General features: G+C 48.4%; 1 protein-coding gene across 1 annotated transcript; it reads left to right on the top strand.

Moving 5' to 3' along the window:
• Positions 1 to 265: 265 nt before the first annotated feature.
• Positions 266 to 17,586, top strand: WNT2 (wingless-type MMTV integration site family member 2). Its single transcript, XM_014963217.1, has 5 exons — positions 266 to 599; positions 1,940 to 2,163; positions 5,129 to 5,406; positions 8,665 to 8,929; positions 16,036 to 17,586. Exons 1-5 carry the CDS (start codon positions 520 to 522, stop codon positions 16,263 to 16,265), a joined length of 1,077 nt encoding a protein of 358 aa, XP_014818703.1. The 5' UTR covers positions 266 to 519; the 3' UTR covers positions 16,266 to 17,586.
• The last annotated feature ends 5,990 nt before the right edge of the window (positions 17,587 to 23,576 follow it).

Here is a 23,576-nt window from a genome sequence, read left to right as displayed (position 1 = left end):
TCGGAACGGCTCTGCCTGCTCCTAGGGTTATTGGAAAGCGAGTGGCTCCTCGGGATTCCTCGCCTAATCAGAGGTGTTACCTCCTCCTCTTCCCCCTGTGTCTCTTGACATCATTTCATCCATCAGAGTTTCAGAGGAAAAAAAAAAAACCCACACAACCCAAAGCAGAACCCACCCAGTCTGCGAGCAGCCCACACCAGCCCCTCAGTTTTGCTGTGACTGCAGGGAAGAGCCGGATCAGGGCGAAGATGAAGGATGGGAGCGGGGCTGAGCTCCTCGGCCTGTAGGGTCTGGTGCGGCGCGAACCGAGGGGAATCCGGAGCGATGCCCAGTCCCGCATCCCCCGCGCCCCGGGACGGGACCGGGAAACCCGTCGGCCCCGCGCGGGGATGCAGAGGCGCTTGACCCGGGGAAGAAAGAAGCCCCTCAAGGTGCGGTTGCTCCCGCCGGTCGCCGCTGCTCCATGGGATTTCTGCTGCCCCCCGCCAGTGACCTGATGTGGACCGAAGCGTTTCTAACATGAACTTTCTCTCTGGGCTCTGGTGGTCTCTTCCCTTGGTCCTGCTCTGGGCGACCCCACCAGTCACCTCCTCATGGTGGTAAGTCGTGCAATTCCAGGAATTTTTATGTGCTCTTGGGGAAGGTGGGGTCGGATTAATTGTAAATTAGGGGTGTGGGGGGGGAAGCCTCTCCCTCGCAGGCTCGTAGGAGCGGAGGTGGCCGCTGCCAGCTGCTGCGGGCCAGACCGCCCGGCCCGACGGCCAGCGGCATGGACGGGACCCACAGCCCCTGCCCGCCCCGCCGGCAGCCGAGCGGGGCTTTGGGCAGGGCTGAGGGCTGGGGGGTACCCTGCCCGGCCCGGAGCGGGGGGGGGACGGGGGACAGCGGGCACCCCCCGGCCGGCGCTGTCAGAGCGGCCGGAGGGAGCGGGAGGAGGGCGGGCTGCGGGAACACGCCCGAGGTGCGGGGATGAAGCGCGGATGCTGGCAGCCTGCCCTCCGCGCCCCGCCGGCTCTGCGAATTGGCTACAGCAGGGATTTTTAAAAATTGTTATGATTATTACTACTATTATTCCCGTCCTCGCCCTCCCCGTCCCCTCCCTCCGTCAAAGTTGCTGAACTGCGAACTGCAGGGGGCGAGGACCCCACTTCCAGTGATACTTGGTCTCCTTGCGGGGCGTAAGACGTGGGTTAGAAAGGAGACAGAACCTGCTCCCCAAAGCGGGGACCCCGACCGAGCCCGGGCTGAAAAGCCCTGGGGCAGGAGAGGAGTTAAACCGCTTCCTACAGCCCCGGGGAACACTTTTAACCTTGACACCGCCTGACGGGGGATCAGAGCCTGATTTATCAGGCTGAACGTATTTCAATAAAATTACTATCTCTGTCCATAGCATCATAAACGTAATTTATTGCACTGGGTTTTTGTCGTGGTGTCTTTTAAGTGCCACTTAAATATATATATATATATATATTTGGGGAGAAGTCACAGCTTTAACGATTTTATGATCGTATAAAGTAATGAAAATACAAGAAAAGGACGTTTTCTCCCGTTTGATCCCTTCAAAAGACACCTATAGTAGTTTGGGTTTTATAAAAGGTACCTTTCGAAGCGTTTCAGGACTAATAGAGACCATCTGGACACAGACGATGATGTAATTTAATTTTCGTCAAGGTTTTTTGGGTTGTGTTTTGGTGGTGTTTTTTTTATAAGTACCGCTATAATAGCGGGGTTCGGGGTTCTCCGCAATGTTTCACGTTATTAAAAACCACCACGGCGTCGGAGTCCTGTTTTAAGGGATTCCCCCCCCAAAAAGGCAGAGGCAGCTCCGGACCGGCCGGGGGACGCCTCCCGCCCGCAGACGGGGCGCTGCGGACCGGCAGCCGATGCCCGGGGGTCCCGGCGGGTCCCCGGCGCTGCCCCTTCCCCTTCCCTCCCGCAGGTACATGGGTGCCGTGGGCTCGTCGCGGGTGATGTGCGACAACGTGCCGGGGCTGGTGAGCCGGCAGCGGCAGCTGTGCCGCCGGCACCCCGAGGCCATGCTCTCCATCGGCCGCGGCGTGGCCGCCTGGACGGCCGAGTGCCAGCACCAGTTCCGCCGCCACCGCTGGGACTGCAACGCCCTGGAGCGGGGGCAGCGCCTCCTCGGACGCGTCCTGCTGCGCAGTGAGTCCCCGCCGCGCCGGGAGGGGCCTTTCCCGCGGGGGCGGGCGGGGGCGCGTAACCTCCGCGCCCCGGCGCAGCGCCGCCTCCGCCACCCCCATTCCGCAGCGGGAGCCGAGCGAAAAGGGGTGCGGGGGGGTTAAGGACGGTCACCGGCGGGAAGGGGTGTCCCTCCTCCCGGGACCCCTCGGTCTCAGCAGGGGTGGAGCTTTGGGGTTCAGGTTTGGGGAGGAGGGGAGGGGGAAATGCAAAGCGCCCAGGGGTCCGCCCGGCAGCAGAGGAGGAGAAGTGCTGCTCGGCTTGAAATCCTGCCTCGGAGCAGACAGAGGTGGGCGCAGGTCAGAAAGGGGGGGGCTGTCCCTGCGCTTCCCAACTTCTCCACTTTTTTGCTGCATAACAGACCCCCAAACCCACAGGTTAAAGGCCACAGAGAAACCCAGGCACCAGAACGTAGCAGTTGGGCAGAGGGTTTCCCAGCACGGCCCCTCCCTGCCCAGTCTAGGGACACTGGTGCTTTGTGGGGGCTGAAAGGGACAGCCCACGTCCAGACAGGATCCCAGCAGGTTGGGATGGCAGATGACAACCGGTTCCTGCAGGAGCACTTCCCCAGGGCAGTGCAGTGGCAGGGTGCAGGCCCACCAGGGCCTGCGAGGTGTCCCATGGCCGGGGCAGTGCTGCCCTCCAGGCCCTGTGTGACAGCCTGTGCCTCAGACCAGGCTTCTGGAGAGAGATCAGCAGGGACACCTCTGATAGGGGTGAGCCAGGCTTGTGCAGACCCCCCGGGCAACTGAGGACTACAGTGTGCTCCCCACCCTGAGGGAGGATGGTTCAGCAGGGTGGTGGTGCCATCTAAATGTTGGGCTAAGGCATCTAGTGAGTCTTCAGATAATTTATATGGTCTTTTGGCTTAAAGAAAGGGCTGAGACCTGTTGCTGTGCCAGGATGCCCCTCTCCAGGTGATAAACGTGCTGAGATTCTTCTGAACTGCAGCTCTGTTCACCAAACGCCACAGCTGGGCACACATCTGGGCTGACCCTGCCCTGGCACTGTGTCCCTAGGATGTCCCTGGTACCACCCCAGACAGGCCCTCCAGGCTGTGAGCAGCGTGGCACCTGCAAGGGGAGGAGGAGGAGGAGGGAAGTACCCCAGGGCCATTGCCCCACTGGTGGGGTTGGGGAGGAGGACAGGAGACACCGGGGCAGGCTGACCCCAGCAGTGGGACTCATCCAGGGAGCATCGCTGGGTGCCAGGCCCCGCTGCTGGTGCACAGTTGGTTCCTGTAACTGGCTTCGTGTTCCCTCAGCAATTATTTGTGAGTAACCAGTAACGTCACCCATCGGCTGGAGCTGTCGATGAGGTTTGTCTGACATTCAGGAAAACACGTCTGGCAGAACACGGCCTGATTCTGGTGAGGCTATTTCATGAAAAAAAAAAAAAAAAAGGGAGTAAAAATGCAGCTCTTCCAAAAGTGAAGTTTTCACTGTTGGCCTCTGGGAGAGAATGGAGGCGTCAGGCTTCTGGGCTCTGCACCGAGCCCGGCCAGGGAGCTGCCGGACGGCCACGGGACACGTGGCTTGATGTTGCTCTAGTTTGAAATGAAATGCTTTTGATTAGTTTAATTAACCCAAATGACAAAAATTTTTAACGACATCAAGGGTCCCTTATAATTTGTAAAGTTTAATTTGTAAAAGTGTTGATGTTTCTGAATGTGTTTTCTCAGAAATTAAATCTTCAAAAGAGCATGATTTGTAACAAGCCCTTGGTGTCTCCTGCCTGGGTGTGGAGGCAGGGTTTGCCCGGTCCTTTTGCAAGTTTTTAGTTGTCATTTGCCGAGGGTTTGTGCAGCACATGGAAGCGTAGGGCCCTTACTCCTTGAAATGTCTAGATGCTACTAGAGTATAAATAGTAAATAATAAGTTATACGGTGTAATGCTGCCCCTGTAATGAGATCACAGGTAACATTCCCTCTTTGGGGTCCTAGTTCATTCTGCTAACATGACTTAAGGCTTATAGTTCCTCCCAACAGGGGTCTCTCACTGCTAGTGGCCTTAGGTACTGCACAAAAAGCTACTTCTTGCTCTTTCCATGCTAAAAAAACTTTTAAAATGTTAAAATAACCCATTACAGTGAATACAGTTGTGCCAATATAAGATAGCTCTGTATTATAAATGACTACATCTTAAACTAAACTTCAGCAATTACAGCCCTGAAGTATGTACCCAATAGCCTAAGAGCAGGCAGAGCCTAGAAATGCGGATAATCTTTGGTATAATAAAGCATCTTCGTTAGGAGAAGGGAGAAGTGCCTGCACAGCTGGCGTGTAGAAGCCACAGCTGCCTGGCCAGATCCTGCCTCAAGCATGACACAAGTGGTGCCATTGATTTCATGGAACTTGTTTGTGTGGATTGCAGTTACTGGGCTTGGTTCTAGGCACAAAACCTAAATTTAACTTCTTTTCAGGAGCTAACACCCAAGATTTCTCCCTACCACCTTTTAAGCAGGAGAGTTTATTCCCAGTGCTTGAGAAGAGGAAAGGCGAGTATCTAGGGCCACTTGCAGTGTTTTGCAACGTACATGTTGTTCCAGTGTCCCTATTTAATCATTTCTTAAACCCATCTCTGGGATAGCACTTCATATATTTCCCCAAATCGATGAAACACGATAGGAATACCAGCTGTCCTGTTCACGTATCTGCACAAAACAACTGATCCGTGAAGGTATATTAATCAATATCAGAAGCACGTGTTTAATGTTTTCCAACTCTAACACTATATTGATGAGCTTTTACCAGGGAGGGGCCCAAGTTTAAGCCATGACTAATTCTGGCTCCAGGGAATGTGTGATTTCAGCCCAGTTTTATCTTTTGCTCAGCAAAAATAGTCCAGGCTAAACGGTTAGAGTCAGGCCAGCCACTCATGCTGACCGCCCTGACAATTTTTAAAGCAATTTTTTTGTTTGTTTGTTTCAGGTAGTCGGGAATCTGCTTTTGTACATGCCATCTCCTCCGCTGGAGTGGTTTTTGCCATCACCAGGGCGTGCAGCCAAGGGGAGCTGAAATCCTGCTCCTGCGATCCCAAGAAGAAAGGCTCTGCCAAGGACAGCAAGGGCCACTTTGACTGGGGTGGCTGCAGCGACAACATCGACTACGGCATTAAATTTGCCAGGGCCTTCGTAGATGCCAAAGAAAGGAAAGGAAAGGATGCGAGAGCCCTGATGAACCTTCACAACAACAGAGCGGGGAGGAAGGTGGGTGTCCATCCAACAGAAGCCTCTCGGTGAGCTCTCGTGGGTCTGGGGCAGGGAACGGTGGGTTCCTGCTGACTGGTCTCAGCAGTTAGGAAGAAGTATGGGATGAACAGGAGCCTGAGGTGCTGTTCCTGTCTCCCTTGGAGGTTCAGGGTGGCAGGGATCTCCAAACAGGCTGAGCGCAACCTCTTAACTATAGAAGCCTTCCAATACCTGAAGGGGGCCTCCTGATGGGGAGGGACAATTTCTCAGGGAGTGTAGTGATAGGACGAGGGGTAATGGTTTTAAACTGAAAGAGGGGAGATTTAGATTAGATACCAGGAAGAAATTCTTCATTGTGAGGGTGGTGAGACACTGAAACAGGTTGCCCAGAGAAGCTGTGGATGCCCCATCCCTGGAAGTGTTCAAGGCCAGGCTGGATGGGGCTTTGAGCAACCTGCTCTAGTGGGAGGTGTCCCTGCCCGTGGCAGGGGGGTTGGAACTCAATGATCTTTAAGGTCCCTTCCAACTCTACCCATCCTGTGATTCCATGACTAACGGTGCTGCTGTCTCAGTTTCAGTGGCTCCTTGTGTGGGAAGTTGAGCCCGAGCCCAAGGCGTTGCAGGATGAGTTTGGATGGAGGTTTTGTTTTGAGCCTACTCCTTATACATGGAGGAGTTTTATTTCTGGTTAATACAGAACAGAAATTCCTAAGGGAGGCTGACGACCACACTGAAGAACAGGCTTGACTATTAAAGAGCAAATTCAGAATAGCATTGGAGAAAAAAACCGTCCTGTCCATTCCTGCATGTATACCATAAACCTAAACACAGAGTGAGCAGAGATGAAATACAATTACTTAACTTTTCAAGAAAACAAATCTAAAATACATGTTCCTCCAAAAGGCATTGGCCTTGGGGCATGACCTGGTCTAACAACTGCTCTTCTCTAAACATTGTATGAAAATACTATGCCTGAATTGCAACAAAAAGGGTCGTCTTTATTTTAGGTGAGTAGGAGCAGTTGGCAGGCGCATTGCCCACTGCTGGTGCAAGGGCTGAGGAACAGATGCCCAAATGTTTTGTGGTGGTAGCTAGAAATAGTCAGAATAGCACAGGAAACTGGAATACGCTGTTTCATTATTCGAAACATATTCAAAATTTGCTGCATCTGCAGCATCTGAAATAATACTGAAAAATATTTTATAGCGCTAGAACAAGGTCTTCTAAAATAATTTGTAGGGACCTCTTGTTTCTTGTCTTTGGTTTTCCTTAGTGTTTGTCAGTAGGAAGTGTAGAGTTCATATTCTGATCTTTTGTATTAAAAAGTTCCCTTTATAAATTGTAAAATTGTTCTGTATTAGCTAGCCCTTTTTAGAAGAAAAGATCCAATTTAAATCAATTGCATTGCAAGTAGATGATTTCTCTGATAACTATTTCTCCATCAATATCTTTCCTCCACCTGTTTATTATGAGCAGGTGTAATTAATATGGAATATGGACAGGTGATGCTGTTCAGATCAGTGACATATGCAATACTATGGCTGTCTTTATATTACTGACCAAAAGAGACTGCAGTCTGCAACACAAGCAAGGACTTTATAGGGGTGAATTGCCTCCATGCTGGGAACTTTCTGAAATAGCTGAGCATCTTAATAAGTTAAAAAAAAAATAGATATGCCAAATATAAGACAGTATTGGTAAGCAGGTAGTTTGGGGTTTTGGTTTTGTTTTGTTTGGTGGGGTTTTTTTTGTTTTTTTTTTAGAAAAAGGAAAAAAGATACTTTAATAAATGTATTTAATGGAAAATAATCAATACATTGCCATATGTGTTACAGGAAGGGATGCTGGTTTGTACCCACAGTGCAATAGAGTAGGTTTAGTTTTGCAGGGACCTCAGCAACCCCAGCCTGGCATCCAGGGCTGGGTAAGCCCTTGGCTTTTTCTCACCCCCAAAAGGGGGGAAGCCTGTGTTGAGAGGTTTCTTTTAGAACTAGACGATTAAGATTTTACTAATTTATAAATACATTGAATAAATATTTATAATAATCCCATATGAACGGTATGAAATAATATGCTGTGTATCAGCACAGGAACATCACTGCAAAACAAAGCCCTGCATCCCACCGGGCTGCTTCTGCTGTTCCACGCCTCAGTCCAGCGAGTTGTTTTAAACATCTGAGTGGTTTAAATTATTTCTGCCCAGATAATTAAAACCAAGCGTCCGCTTAAATCCCTTTCTGAGCAGAATCCCAGTTTTGGGATAGTACCATTGGCAGCAAAGTGGAGCTGTGGGAATGTCAGTGACTTCTTTGAAGCAGTCAAATCATTTACAGGTTGGAAAGGAAGAAAATTAGAAGTGCTTTGCTTTTATAGCACATTTTCGCTTTATTGCTAAGTGCTTGACTGAAGAATGCACCCCACTGGGCATCAGTCTCACTCCTAATCATGGAGCTTTCCTCTCTCTTCCCTCCCTCCCATGATGCTGTTCCTCTTGTACAAACTCTAAAATGTTCATATTTCATGAATCCTTAAGGCATAATATTTATAGATCAAATATCCATATCTTCAGAATGAGGATTTAATTATTTATTGTACACGAACCCATCTGTTGTTCTCCAGCATCATACAGAGAGTTTAAATGTCTGAGATGAAGCTGAAATGGCTTTAATGCTATTCAGACATTAAATTAATGATGAGGGTGATCTCTCCGGTGCAAAATAATGAGGGTCCTATTCTAAAATGTTTGTTGAAAAATTTATATGCGTTTTTTAAATACCGTATTTTAAAATTTTGCATAGACCTGATGCCCAGCCCAGGTGCAGTTTTTTGAAAAATAATTGTAATATGAAATGCCTGTGGATTTTTAGGGCAAAGGGCAACTTCCTGAGGGTGAGCTGGAGAGGGTCAGCAAGGCGATGCTCAACCATGGGGAAACGGGGCACTTGGCCTACAGAGAGGCCGAGTTATTCTGTCCATGTCCCAGCTCGTTCCCTACTGTCCAGTCCCTGTCCGGGCGCTATGGACCATCCTAGCCCTCGGGCTGAGTGGCAGGAGCAGGGAAGCCCACCAGACAGAGGGATTGTGTGTACGGTTGAGTCAAGCAACCAGAGCCGCCCAGCCATGTGGGGGTGACTTGATGCTACCAGTGGGTGTCACTACAGACCGTGGCTTGGAGACCCTTAGCGAGCCTGGCACTGCGGGAGGGATGGAAAAGGGCCGAGAAGCCTCAATGACCGTTTGTTTCACCTTTGTGTGTTTTACTGCGTTTCTAAACAGGCCGTGAAGCGGTTTTTGACACAGGAGTGCAAATGTCACGGTGTGAGTGGATCATGCACTCTAAGGACCTGCTGGCTGGCCATGGCAGACTTTAGGAAAACGGGAGATTATCTGTGGAAGAAATACAATGGAGCGATTCAGGTGGTCATGAACCAAGACGGCACGGGTTTCACCGTGGCTAATAAGAGATTTAAGAAGCCAACTAAGAATGACCTGGTGTACTTTGAAAGCTCTCCAGACTACTGTATCAGGGACAGGGATGTAGGTAAGCCTCTATTGTTGCACGTGAATGGTTTTGTTTCAGACATCGGTACCTTGAAGGTCAAAAATTGTCATTATTATTGAGTGTGTGTATATATACATATGTATAAATCCGTGCATGTAACCAGCAGGAAACAGGCAGGAATATATGTTGGAAGGACAGCTCTGGACAAGAACAACAGCTCCTCAGTGTCCTTAGACGTATGACAGCCAGTTGTTCTAAATAATTCAGCAGTTTCTTCCAGATGCTATGGAGCCCTGGAGACTCTGCAAGGCAAAAGCTGCCTTTAGGACAAGTTTGAGTTATGCTTCTGGAGGCAGGTCCATACCCTGCCCAGCCACGTGCAGGCCTGTGTCACACAGCTCACTCACAGCTCTGGACAAGAACAACAGCTCCTCAGTGTCCTTAGACGTATGACAGCCAGTTGTTCTAAATAATTCAGCAGTTTCTTCCAGATGCTATGGAGCCCTGGAGACTCTGCAAGGCAAAAACTGCCTTTAGGACAAGTTTGAGTTATGCTTCTGGAGGCAGGTCCATACCCTGCCCAGCCACGTGCACGCCTGTGTCACACAGCTCACTCCAGAGCTGCCAGATATAACTACAGCAGCCCCAGGTCCCGTGATGTATGTCCCTGTGATACCACCTCCTGCTGCATTGCTTCTCATCCATATTGTTGTGCTACTGCTGCAGATTCCCAAGAGACACATGCCTTCCTGTGCTGGTGCATTGCCCACAGCTCACTGTTGACCGTGGACCCCTTAGATGTAGACAGACCAGTCCCCATGAGTAATGTAGGAGGCACAGCATCTTGGTGCAAACCATGCTCTGGCACCAGCCCAAGCTGCTGCTGGTGAGGTGGTGCGAGGCAGCTGGAGGGACGTGCAGGTGGATGTAGGAACAGAGGTTGGTGGGACACAGCTGGCTGCATCCAGTGACACGGCCATTTCTTCCTCTTCACAAGAGTGTGTTGGCTCCTTCTGTGAGAACCACCACGTTTTCTGAAGAGTCCTGCCAGCCCCAGTGGGAAGAGGTAAAGTTTCAGGGCTGCTGTTAACTCTGAATTTTCCTGCTTTTGGAGATTTCAATGGGGACACTTCACAGTGTTACGGGATTCCAGGCATTGCCAGGCAACAGGAATCCTGCTCACGGTTCCTCACCCGTGTATAGCATTTCCTGATGTGGCAATTAAAAACCAGCAACTAGAAAACCAGAAATTTGGAAAAGAGAGCCAGAGTGAGTAATGTATGAGAGATGTTGTGGAACTAATTAATAGGTTGTATAACGTAGCAGGCTGCACCCGGTGTGACACAGCCGTAAGAATGCGGATCGCAACGCGGCTCAACTCCTTTTGGCACCACTGCCTATTTACAATCCAAGTGTGCTTGGAAGAGGCGTTGCAAAACAACTGTACTGAAATAAGAACAATATGTGAAATCCTGGTCATGTACTGTTGGCTTCAGTGACCCCGCAGTTTCATCCAGTCCGCGTATGTTGCACAGTGTTTCCGCTTAGGTGAGCAGTCAAGGTAATTTTAAATGTTATTTATGGCTTTCGCAGGTGATGCTCATTACCCGCAAAAACACAGATTGTTCCTTCAATAGTGACCAATACCTTCTAGTACTTTAATCCAAGAGAATTAATGGGCGTTTTGTGGCATTGTGCGGGGTCTGACTTGGCAGACTCAGATTTATTCAAACCTTTATTTCTTGAAGTTGCCTCGTTCGTGGTAAAAACTGGGATTTCTTTCCCCCCAAAAAGAAAGCCCGGACGCGACCTGCTTCTGTGTCAAAAAGCCCTTGAATAATCTCTTTGGACTGACCCTAATCTCACCTGTCAGTCTTGGTACAGTGGAGGAGAGGGGGTGTTTTTCACTGCAGTGTTTTAGGTGCCCTTGCCTGGTGCTGTCAGCCCCCAGGGACGGCAGAGTCTGGCACCTGCTTTGGTTCCACTCGAGGTGAGGCTGTGGGGGAGGCCGTGTTTCGTTGCTGCCCAGAATTCGGGGAATGTGGCTGTTTGGAAGCGCAGGTTTTTGGCCAGCTGGAGTGAACCCCCAGCGGGATGCCCTGCTGCTGCCATGGAGCAAGGAAAGAATCAGACAAACACAAACTGATCTGGGTTTGAAAGAGGTTGTTTCAGCAGCTGAGCAGCACTTTTTCTCTGTTACCTTTGGTTTGTCCTGTTGAGGGCTTCAGAGTGTCAGCCCTGTGAAATGATGGGAAATGAAATGAGATTATGGAAGTCCAAGTTACAGATGATAGGACAAGGGGTAATGGGTTCAAGTTGCGCCGGGGTAGGTTTAGACTGGACATTAGGAAACAGTTCTTCACAGAGAGAGTGGTCGGGCATTGGAATGGGCTGCCCAGGGAGGTGGTTGAGTCACTGTCCCTGGCTGTGTTTAAGAACCGTTTAGATGTGGTGTTGGGGGATATGGTGTAGGGGAGTACTTTAGAAGGGGGTGGATGGCTGCACTTGATGATCCCGAGGGTCTCTTCCAGCCTAGATAATTCTGTGATTCTGTGATTCTGTCTGAGTTTGGAAATAGGTGGGGAGCATCTCGGTGTCAGCTAAATGTCATACCACAGAGCTTTAGTATGTCCTTGAATACAATTCTGCTTTTAATTCTCCAGAGAACAAAAGCAACTTAGGGCAACAAAAAACCAAATCAAACAGTGTCTGGAGATTGGTTAGTATTGTGACTGACTGAAGGATTCTCAGAGCAAACCTGATGAAGAGGTTGACCAGGAGACACTTGACCAGGAGACAGCTTCCCTGTAAATTGACCAAGCTGGTGGTCACCATACTCTGTGGCTTGAGTATGTTAACACATACGAACCAGGAAATTAGTGGTGCTCAGGGGTTGAATCATCAGTGGCCTATCCAAAAAATCTCATGCCTTGTCTTCTGCCATCAGAGCTCTTGGTGCTGGCAGCCAATGGAGGGGGCTGGGGCTGAATACACCCCACTGGGTCTGGCGGTCTGTCTGGAGGAGGCAGCTGAACGCGCGTTACCCTGAATGCGTTACTTCACCTCAAAAATGCTCTAAAAAACCCTCTTGCTTGTCTGTTTATTAAAAATTAATTTGTACAGAGCAACCAAAAAACTTAGGCAGTGTTTGAGTGAAGCCTCTTCCTGCAGGGAGACCCCCCCACCAAAGCGTGTAAAGCAAGACAAGCTCAACCGCACATGTTGAGGTAGTGCCTGTGGAGCAAGAGAGGTTGTGGCCCCAAGCGTGGACACCAAGGTGGAGGTGGTGGGCAAGGGGCAGGATGGCATTGGTGAGCACGTGTGGACTGCTTGCAACTGTTCCAGTAGCAACAAGGCTTCAGCTGAGTGAAGGTGGTGGTGGAACAAAGGGCCAGGTCATGTCCACATGCAGATGGTCTCAGGCAGCTGCAGCAGTTCCTTAAGACCTGCTGCAAACCCTTGTGTCATGTGCTTCAAGTCATCTATAGGTTTCTCCCAACACTCACACGGTCCTGATTTGGCCAGTGTTGCTGTGTCCGCCTGTGTGTAGGGTGTGGGTTGTGTACCTGGATTGTGGTGGCCATCTCCTGTGTCCCCAGCAGGCAGACAGGGTGCTGTGGCTGTGTCAGAGGACCCTCCACACCTGGTGTCCCAGTAGAAAGCACTGCAGAGTTGCACGTGCGGTGCTACAGGCTGCGCGTGGGGTGACAAGCCACGTGGCCAGGGTGACCTGCTTTGGGTCCTTCACAGGATTATTTTCATATTAATTTATTTCCCTTGCTGCCCCACAGAAGCCATTTGCTGCATTTTTGAGGTGAATGAGGCCAAGTCCAGAGCGAAAGAAAAATGTGAAACTGAAGTACAGCCTGTAAAGTGTTGGTGTAGGGCAAGATGTGTTAGTACTTGAGGTATGTAGCCCATGGAGGGAAACCAATCCTGAGCGATGTCAGAATCTTCTCAGTGAGGCTAACCGCATTCAGGCAGTCCCCGTGTGACTTCTTGGCCAGTATCTCCCCACTTACACATTGCAAACATGTTGGGTGCAGTCCCAGCCCTGCGCGAGCTGATGGTGGAGCTTGTGATGACTTCCATCAGGGCAGGTCTTCTCCAAGCACTAGTTGGCAAGGGAGCAGCACGACCACCCCAGGAGCCTCTGGGAGCTGAGAGGCTGTGACAGCTGTCAGTGGCTCTGGAAATTAGAAGGAGACACGTTTTTTACTCTAAACTGAATCTGGATAAGCTGCTTTTATCGGCACGTTGCCATCTCTTGGTCGCTGGCCTGGGACATCCCAGCTCCTCCAGACACAGCTGCCTCTGGTGTGCGCTGTCTGTCCTCTCCAGCCCGGGGGTGCTGTGTGTAGGTTCCATCTGAATCTTTCTTGATTCAACAAGTAGCTTCAGGGCTACCTTTCTGTGAGTATTTCTTTTTTTTTTTTTTTTTTGTTTCTTATTTTATGAACTACCTCCTACACATTAAGGGTTGCCTATGCTTTTCTACAACCTGTGTGTTATATACAAGCACAGACATTTTACAGGTTATAGACTGACTGAAGACTCAGTGTTTTGAAGGGATGTATTTCTTAGATGCCAATATACAAATGTAGGCATAGTTGTCAAGAAATCATCAATCTCTTGGTCGCTGGCCTGGGACATCCCAGCTCCTCCAGACACAGCTGCCTCTGGTGTGCGCTGTCTGTCCTCTCCAGCCCGGGGGTGCTGTGTGTAGGTTCCATCTGAATCTTTCTTGATTCAACAAGTAGCTTCAGGGCTTCCTTTCTGTGAGTTTTTTTTTTTTTTTTTTTTTTTGGAAACTATTGTTTTGGGGGATCTTACTGCTTTTTCTTTCCTTTAGGTGAGGGTCAAATAGTGAACTTTATTGTTTGACGCCTGATTTTTAATCAACAGAAGTAGAAGGGGAATTCTCACGACATAAAGGAATAAATTCATTTTAGTGCTTTAGGAATAGGAAAAAATATTTTTTTGACTTAACATATGTTTGCTTAAGAAAACAACCGTGCAAACCACGGAGAGAGAGTTTGATGTACAGGCCGTGAAGTTGGCAGTAGTAAAAGCTGTGGATGTTTTGGCAGGTCTAATGTTGTGTGTCGGCATGGCAATTCCGAAACTTGAACTGAAAACAAAGAGGCTGCATGAAAGCTCTCTGCAAGTTAGGACAGTCTCCTGCCTCGCAACCGCTGAGGAGGTGCATTTGCCGGCAAAGCTCAGAAAACTCGGCCTCATTTTGTTCAGTGTCTTCTGTTGTCTTCATCACCTGGGTGTGTAACTTGCACTGTCAGTTATTGCTCATTTTCTTTCTCATGAGAGGAGTCACAGAGATGATGAAGATGCTGTTTGAACTTCTCAAAAAAGTTGAATTTGCTCAGAAACTAAGCCTTTATATCAGCCTGTTTTCTCTTTTGTCATGTTCTGTGGATAATTTAGTCTCTTCTTCAGTGTCATAAGTAGTAAGTGTTGGTGTTGTGGGCAGTATCAGATGATACCAGCTTCTGACTAGCTGTTAGGGGATGAAATAATTCTGGTTTTGAAGTCAGTGGCAAAGTTCCCATTGAAAGCAGTGGGTGTCCCCACTCAGGTTCTTCTTCCCTGCTGTGTGGTTTCCCCAGACATCTGGAGATGAGAACTGTGGAGTTGGAAACTAACCTGTACCTTGGCTGAGGAACATGGTCAGACCTTCCTGGGGCAGCTCCCACTCCTCATCACAGCCAGGCATGATGCCCCATGCCCATCCTTCCATCCCAGGAGCCTGGTGGAACGGCCCCACTCTGCTCCTGGTCAGGAGATGCACTGAGATAGAGAATGGCTTTGCTTTGCCTCCCCTAGAGGAGTGCTGCTTGGCTGGCCACCAAGCAACGGTGGCACAGTGAAGGCTATTGAGTGTCCAGCTTGTTTCATGTGAACCATGTGCAGAAAGCAAAGCTCAAGTGGTTTGAAATCTAACCCAAATCGTGGTTGTGGCAGATTACTGTCCTAGATGTGCTGTGTTGGGGGGTGCAGAGAAGCCCGTGCAGGGATCTAAGCAGGAATTCACACCAAATTCCTAATGCAGGACCTTAATCATACGAGTCGCAAGCTTGGCCTTTGTACCTTTATTTTTTGGTTTAAGCAGAGAGGGCAGGACAAGGCCTTACAGAAGTGGTTATTCAGTTGCATGTTGTACGGTCTGGAGGATAGTGCTGTGGGCTGACACAAGCACCAGCAGTTATGTTGAGATGTCAGGATGGAGGAGAACGTGGCAGCCAGGAAGCAGGTTCCCTTTCTGCCACCGGCTTCCTGTGGCACCACAATCAGATCATCTAGCTCTGCATCCTCCTGAGCCTCTGTCCCAGCCTGGATCAGGGCCACCAGGGGCCACTGGAAGTCTCTCTTCCACAGTGTGGAGCGATTAATGGAAAAAGGATCTGGGAAAGGCCTTTTTGGCATCATGGCTTTGCCTGTTTTGCAGGTTGTCCCAGTGCAGCTGGCCTTGCAGGGAGAGCTGTGTGGCAGAGGTCTTGCTAGGGGTGGTATGTGCTCGTGTGGGTCATTGCTGGTGGTACTTCTCCTCCTCCTCCACAGGACCCCCTGCACGGGATTCAGGTGCCATTGTTGGTTGTAGCCAGGAGTTGCTGGTGGTTCCTGGTGCAGGACATGCGTGGTGCAACTTCTCACTGGTTTTTACATCAATGTGAGGGGCTCTGAAAACAGCAGAGACTTTAAAGTTCTGTTCAGCTGCCTCCCCAAGGAGGGGTCCATAGGCAGCAGCATGAGCAGGCTCGGACCCTGAGGCTGTGTGGGATTGACCAGGCTGCAGGTGCAGGAGTCCATCACTGGCTCCCTTTAGCATGTCTTCTCCTCCCTCTGCCTCCACAGCACCTTTGTAGCACGATAGCATGAAAAGAATCGGGCAGAGCCTTCAAGTATTTGGTCCATTTTACTCCTCCTCACCTCCAAAACAGAATTCCAGGATGAAGTTGAGAATTGAGTGCAATTTTACCTTCCTATAGGCGTTTCTCTGTTGATATTTAATGCCGGGTGATATGATGTTTAAGGTTCTAATACAAAATATATTACCTATACCTGTTTTCATATGCTTTCTGTCCTTCCTGCAAATTCACCTCCTGACCTTCCCTGCGTTTCCTTGGCAGGGTCCCTGGGGACAGCGGGCCGGGTCTGCAACCAGACGTCGCGCGGCATGGACAGCTGCGAGGTGATGTGCTGCGGGAGGGGCTACGACACCTCCCGCGTCAGCAGGATGACCAAGTGCGAGTGCAAGTTCCACTGGTGCTGTGCCGTGCGCTGCCAGGACTGCCTGGAGGTGGTAGACATCCACACCTGCAAGGCGCCCAAGAGCGCCGCCTGGATCTCCCGGACATGATGCTTGAGGAGCACAGCCTTCGCCCTTCCCGGTCCCTGCAGGGAATGCACCCGAGGGCTTCTCTGCTTCTACGCCAGTTTTGCCTTTGTCTTTCATTGCACAGAAGCTGCTGGATAATTAATACATACGTCCCATTTCTGCACGAGGGTGTTGCTGCAGAGCTGTCTGTGCATAAACTGATGCAGCACTGGAAGGACGTACTTCTGCCAGGACTCTTCCAACCACCACACAGCTCTCCTCTCGACTCCTTGCAGCGTGTTATTTCGACCAGCAAGACAGAAGGATGGGGCATTTCTAACACCACCACCACCACCTGCATGGGCTGAGCTCCCTCAAGAGTCTTCCAAAGCATCTTGTGCTGGTCATGTTCGTGCCCTGGATACCAGTGCTGGGGAGTTTGAGCACCACTTGGTGAATCCTCCACGAGAGAAAAATCCAGGGGCCAGGCTGAGTGAATCTCTTTACAGGAGGGTTTGTCCATCCCTGGTGGACTGGAGTTTGCAGTGTGGTGGCCCAGCTGCCATCCCATAGGTCATCCAGTGCCTCCCTGGCTGCCATTAGCCACCCTGTTGGGCAGAAACAGGCCCATGGCACAAAGCAAGCTGCAGGAAATATATTTAACCACAACATTTTCATAAACTACTAAAGAGTCAAAGCAAATGTCTTAGTTATATATTTGTGAAAACTTGCCATAAAAGCTTGTAAAAAGGTCATTAACTGCTGAGGTTTGTTGCCATCTGAAGGATCGAAGAGAAGAGGTTTGTTTCTCAGCCTGGTGAGAGATGGTGTAGGACAGTGGACTACCTGAGGATAAGGTTTCCAGTTTTTCACTTAATGAATAAACAGAAAAACATTTGCAGAAAGATGGTGTAGAAGGAAATACCTTTTCTCAGTAATGACTTGGTTTCTAAAGAATCTATGAACTTTTATGCTCTGTTAAATTTAATAAATCTATTAAATATGTTCAGAATGATACTTTCCTTTCAGGTGGGGACTTCCAAATGAGATTTTCTCTGAATACTTTCTGCAATACTCACACCTTATGATTAAGGCTGCGCTGGGCTTTGACAGAGGCTCTTACAGGGACCAGCACATAACGGCAAAGTGCTGCAAAGATGCTCAGGAGAACCTGAAATCGAAGCCTCAATGGGAGAGGAGGTGGGTCAGAGAGGGACCAGCCCTCTCTCCTCAGAGCAGAGACCAGTGAATGTGCCAAGACGACGGAAAGATGGGTTCTGTGCCGGTGAGTCTAAGGCTGTGGAAAGGCACCCATGAAGCGCAGAGATGGGCAGGGTAATGAAAAAACAAATAACGCAGGAAGAGGAGGTTGACCAACTGATAGAACATATTGTAGCTGCAGGTAAGATTTCCATATGAAAAGAAGACTGGGGGAACCCTAGCAGGTACAAACAGTGCATGAAAAAGTAATATACAAATAGCATACCATGGCAATAAAGTGAGTACTCTGGTTATGGGTTGTTTTTTTTTAAAAGAATATTTAAAAAGAATGGGGTTTTGCATTCCGTGGTCTTGAGAGAGCAGTCATTTACATCTGAAAGGTTTTACAAAAAAATTGTATCATTTAAATAGGAAAGTCACCTCCAGAAGGCACGGCTGGCATTAAAAGATAGGAGGATCCAGGAGGATATTAATTTGGGCAATAAGATAATGTTTCAGTAACTGTACATGGCATTAATGTAAAGCTCATGGTTAGCAGTAAGACTAATCATGCTTCTGGGTATAAACCAAGTGCTGGCAGGAAGAGCCCTGTCATCGTGTCGGTGCAGAGCGTGTGCGTTCCACACAGCAGTGTGTAGGTACACACACACCCTCAGTTCAGCCCTTGGGCTGCTGGCAATTTGGGCTGTGGGCTGTATAAGGAAAATTTCACACCTAATTGTGTTTAAAGGTGAGCACCAAGGAGAATTTTTATTAGGATTTCATTGTGAAATTAAATCCACATGTATTTCACAGCCTGAGCAATATCACATTTTAAGCCTTAAAGAACTTAAAAGCAGTATAGTATTTTTAAATTATTTTTTTTTGTGCCAGGTGTTTTGAAAGACTCAGAGACCTTTTGAGTAGTCTACAAATTCACCATGGAATCATGCAGAAAATATTTCAGCGTTCAGGAAAAAAAAAAAAGAGCCTCATTCTTACAAGGGATCTTGTTCTAGGAAGTTGAATAAAAGGCAATAAAATCAGACCACTCCTTAACTCTATCATTTGGTTAACATAACAGAAAACAAACCCACCTGAATTCTCCAGTCCCAGGTAAAGTGTTTTGGGGTCACTGTATTAAAGGTGAGACTTCTATTCCCCAACCTGGTCCTCCTCCTCCACCAAGGTACGTCTTCTTGCTCCAAACTTCCTCCTGGCCTCAGGGGCCTGCGGTTCCTGAAGGCTGCTCTCACCAGTAAGACCAGGAAGATGGTGGCATTGAGTACCTTGGCCTTTTTGGTGTCCTTTGTCACAGGATTCCCTGCCCTGTTTAGCAGGGGGCCCACCAAAGGCACACAGCAGCTGGAATTTCACATTCCACACAAATGCCCTATGAATAAGCTGCAATGCAACCCCCCCACCCGCCCTGCTCGACCAGAGGAAAACCAGAATATGCTGCAGCACAAGTATGTAACGGCTGAGCTGGCCAATTATTTGATTAAGGTTTTTGCTGTATTTATGGATTTTTTTAAAGGAAAGAGCTCAAGGTAGGTTTCTTACAGCTGTAAGCATTTCTGCTGCCTCTTGCACAAAGAAAGCACTCCTGGGAGCTTTTGCTATTTCTTAGCGGGACAAGTTGCTCAGAGATGTCAATATTGCTAGGAAAGGCACCTCCTCGACCTTCAGCTACTCAAATGAAGGGAAAAAAAGGGAAAAAATTAAGAAGAAACAAAAATCAGGCAAGTAAAATGAAATAAACCTGTATTTTGTTCTATGGAATAAATTTATTAATGTATTTAATCATGAAGAGGAAACAGCTGTCCCTAGGTAGACACTTTAGTGTCAGAATAATGTTAGCTGAGGCAAAAGGTCGTAGGATTTTTTTTTTTTTTTTATATATAGTATGCAGCCCAATTTTCTTGAGGGAGTTCCCTTTTGCTGCATGAAATCAGAATGTAGCAGCACTCTGAAATGCTGTTAGCCTGCCAAGCTTTTTTGGGATTGCTCCCTCCCCACTATTTTCTTTTTTAGCAAACTTAACCCTAAAAAGCGTGCTGAGCTGTTTTAGGAGAGATCTCATGAAAAAAAAAAAAGTGTCATTTCCTTTCACCTCATGGAAAATGAGGTAAAAAAAGACTGGGAATGACTAAAAAGGGAATGACTTGTAGGAAGAGGGGAGTATGTTAGGGCATGTGGGTATTGCAGCTCGAGAGATTGTTGTCTTCCTTCTACCTGCAAAACTACCTAAACCCAGTTTGTGCACCTCGCCCTCATCTCCCATCTCTGTGAAACCTTCTCTGCAGGTGAGAATTAGAAATAAAACCCCGTATTTGTGGTGCTATGAGGCACAGCAGCCTCTCGTGGGACTCAGCATATGGTGGTGGCAAAGGGGAAAGGAATGCTTTAGTAAGGATTAGTGAAGGTCACCCAGCCTTTGGGCTTGGGAGAGTGTTTGCAACAGGAAAAAAAATAGCTGTTAATCCAGTGTGGCAGCACAAAGGGTACCAACACTCACTCACCTCTGTGGGTTTTGCCCCACGCTCTTCGGAAGGGCCACAGCCTTCGTGTGCAGGTGAGGGGCACCTCTGAGGGCAGGGGTAGGTTTGTGGTCACCTATAAGAGCCTGCGGGTTTCTCCTGCCATTTCAAATGACACAAATGAACTTAAAATAGTAATTTCAGCAGCAGTTCAGGGACTGTAGTCACAAACACGGGTTGGGTGGGGTTATTTTTGTATAACAGCTCATTTGCTTATTAAACGGCTGTGACTTCATAATGTAAGATTTCTTGTGTGAAAGAAGCAAACATCTATGAATCAATATATTGACCGTTCCTCCTCCCTTGTTGTGGGGGTGGCTCTCTGCTCCCTCAGTGGTGGGAAGCAGGCAGGGAGCTGGGTGGCACGTGGGGCTGGGGGGCTACCTTGCATTACACACTGTGCCTTCCCTGGAGCTGCTGAGGTTTTCAAGCCCTCTGTGGTGTGACAGCCACACCAGCTGTGAAGGGGCGTGCGAGGAGAGCACCTTCCTGTGGATGTTCACCTTCTGTGGGCTTCTGCAATACAGGGAACTCCTTTCTACTGGGGTAAGGACTTCTATGCTATCCCACTGAAGAATCAGAGTCAGTCTATTTGGTGTTTCTCACCAAATGATTAACAGATTATTAAGCAAATGATTAACAACTGGAGGAAACAACCGCCTTCCCCTCGGTGCAGCACTCACCTCTCCCAGTGTGGCTCTCACCTTGGAGCAGTTCTATATCTACCCAGTGGGAAGGCCAGAAGGTGGCCAGCTTGGCTTACCTGACACTCCTGGGCTTCTCTTCTTTTCAGTTCTATGCAGCTGACAGCATAAAGAGAGAGCGCGCATCCAAATTGTATTAGGTTGTCTTCAAAGAAAAAAGCAGAAACTGTTAATATTTGGAGTTAAAGGGTGCCCCCCTCCTGCCCTGAATCTGCAAACTGAAGATTTGGATGAGTTATTATCCAAACCAGATTTCCAGGAGGCTCATCTCCACGCTGAGCCAGAGGTTTTCCATCACTGTAATCAGGGGCTGTGTCTGCCTTTTGATCTAAGCCGTGCTGAACTTCACAGGGAACATGTCAGAGGCAGAAAAGCCTACGGCAACAAACTCTGCCCCATGAAAAAGAAAATCCCTTTGTCTGACTTGCCTGGTCTCCCAGATGCCTAGAATTATAATTGAAGCTAAAGAGGTATTTTCCAGATAAAATCCATGGCTCATTAATGCTTATAAGGGAGATGGATACTAGAAATAGTAGAAACGGAATTGCATAGGTATTTTTGAGCTCCTGGAAGTTCCCTGTAGCTCAAGGGAAGGACCTGAATCTTCCAGGGGTTAAGCATTCCCTTTTATCAGATTATTACAGATAGTAATTCCCAGACGGATCATAATTCCCATTATCTCTTCTTCTAGGAGAAAGCCAAACTACCACCTTAACTGTTGACAAATATGGACATTCATATATGTGTATACTAGCTATACACTGATACGCAAGCACACTTACATACTAGGACTGTGAATCAAAGAATCATAGTGGTTGGAAGGGACCTCAGAGATCATCGAGTCCAACCACAAAAAAAAAAACAACAAAAAACAAAAAACCAAAAAAAAACCCCACAAACCACCACCCACCCCCTAAACACACAACAACAACAACCAAACCAAAAACCATCACCCACCCACACAACATCCCACCACAAACCAATAATCTTGGGCATTAAAGCATGCCCTGAAGAGCCATGTCTATGTGTTTCTTAAATAGCTCCACGGATGGTGACTCCACCACCTCCCTGGGCAGTCCATTCCAATGCCTGACAACCCTTTCAGTAAAGAAATGTTTCCTAATATCCAACCTGAACTTCCCCTGGCGCAACTTGAAGTTAATCACCAATTTGTTCTTTCAAAATGCAGGGTATATACAAACGAACTCTGAAGGGTGCCCAGGACCACGACACAGAGCAGCACAGGACAACAAGCGCTGACTCCGCCTGACTTTCACCGACCTTAAGATGTCCTGACAGCGCCCTGCGAGGCAAAGGAATGAAGATGCTTATCCCTGGTTTTACAGCCAGAGATAGAGAGGAGCACCTGCTGTTAAGGTGTTCCCTGGGGCTGTTCAGAACACAACTCCTGGCCCATTCCACACTTCCAGGAGCCGCCCACTAGCAATCCGCTACCTCTAACCCTACCCCACGTCCCACAATAAACATCAGCCACACTGACTTCAACATTCCAGCCCAGTGTTTTGCAGGAGTAACAGCCAGAGATGAAAACCCCGTACGGAAATCCCCAGCAGCGACACACCTCACCAGTTTCAACATTTAGCCATGGGGCTCTCTCATCTTCTGTGTCCTCCCTCGGGCCTCACTCTTACAGATGGTTTCTCCTGGCATGGGGCTGTCTTTTCTCCTCAGAGAGGAGTTTGCTGTAATGCAGAACCACTGCTCCCTTGGACAAAGATCTTTCTTCTATGTAGAGTGGTGTACCTGTGATCAAGAGGGCAAAAAACAACATAATGCATCTCCTGCTGTTAAGAAATACTTTCCTTTTATACCAACTCCAATAGTGGGAGTTTTGCCTTTTCTCCCTCAGTTCCCCAGTGATAAACAAACCTGCTTGGCGATCGCAGTCCCTCAAGCTGCTCAGCAGAAGAACAGCGAGGCTGAACCACCAAAGCTGCATTTTTGACCCACTGCATTAGGTTTCTGCTTCCTTATCTGGGAGAGGAGTTGAATAAACCAAATCTTTGAGGTACCTGTAAGGATGGGCTTTCAGTTCTTGACAGACGGGACTACTTGCTTCAGCTTCCGAATTCTGGATCTCCGAGCTGGCCCAGTGCATTAGCAGAGGTGTCTGCAGGAAGCTTCCATCGACAGTGGCTCAGTTATAAACGAGTACTTTGAACCTCCCCCAGCACAAAGGTAAGACTTCCTGAGGTAACCACTAGTGACAAAACACCAACCTCCCTATTAATTGTGCATGAACTAACACCGATTTTGCTAATGAGCTTCCAATCTCAAGCAATAGTTTATGATGCTGATGTTTCATCTGTAGAGGAAAAAGTACCTGCTTTTTCATACTTGAAAAATACTAGTAATGCAATAAAAGCTCAGCAAGAAATATGTAAAAGCAAGAATGCAACCATCACTCGCTACGGGTAAATTTATCTTCAGTTCTCTGCCATTACTTATGCTTCATTCTGTAGACAGACAGAGAACAAAGCACGGAGCTTCCAGAGGTACTTCAAATACCAGTGGTGTGAGGAGAATCTGTCCAGTACACGGCCTTTTTGAAAATTCAAGTGAGGATAACACTGACCTCTGTGCAGGGATGGGAATGGGAAGCCCAATGTGCCATCCAAACTGCCTGGAGAGCCTCAAGCTGCTTTAAGCAAGAGCTTCAACTGTCTAGAAGCCTCGTCTAGACCCTCTGTGGCGGTGAGAGCTTGACCCTAATTGAACTGGGAAAGAAAAAGCAGTGATACCATTGCTTAATCGTAAAGTTATTAGTGTTTCTTCATTAACTGAACGAAAAGCCTAGCTCCAGCTGTGGAGAAGCAGATACACCACACACGTTTAAGAACACAAAGTACAAACTGAGCTTTGAAGAAGAAGCCAAAAGACAGCAATGC

This window comes from Calidris pugnax, unplaced genomic scaffold (assembly GCF_001431845.1).
Source record: "Calidris pugnax isolate Ruff unplaced genomic scaffold, ASM143184v1 scaffold44, whole genome shotgun sequence".
Taxonomy (NCBI): domain Eukaryota; kingdom Metazoa; phylum Chordata; class Aves; order Charadriiformes; family Scolopacidae; genus Calidris; species Calidris pugnax.
The sequence above is the reverse complement of the archived record's forward strand: the minus strand, read 5'-3'. Positions and strand labels throughout refer to the sequence as shown.

Coding starts and splice junctions, on each gene's coding strand:
- WNT2 (XM_014963217.1), top strand. CDS start 520: ATGAACTTTCTCTCTGGGCTCTGGTGGTCTCTTCCCTTGGTCCTGCTC. Junction 5,407..8,664: donor ACAACAGAGCGGGGAGGAAG/GTGGGTGTCCAT, acceptor GTTTCTAAACAG/GCCGTGAAGCGGTTTTTGAC. Junction 8,930..16,035: donor TATCAGGGACAGGGATGTAG/GTAAGCCTCTAT, acceptor TTTCCTTGGCAG/GGTCCCTGGGGACAGCGGGC.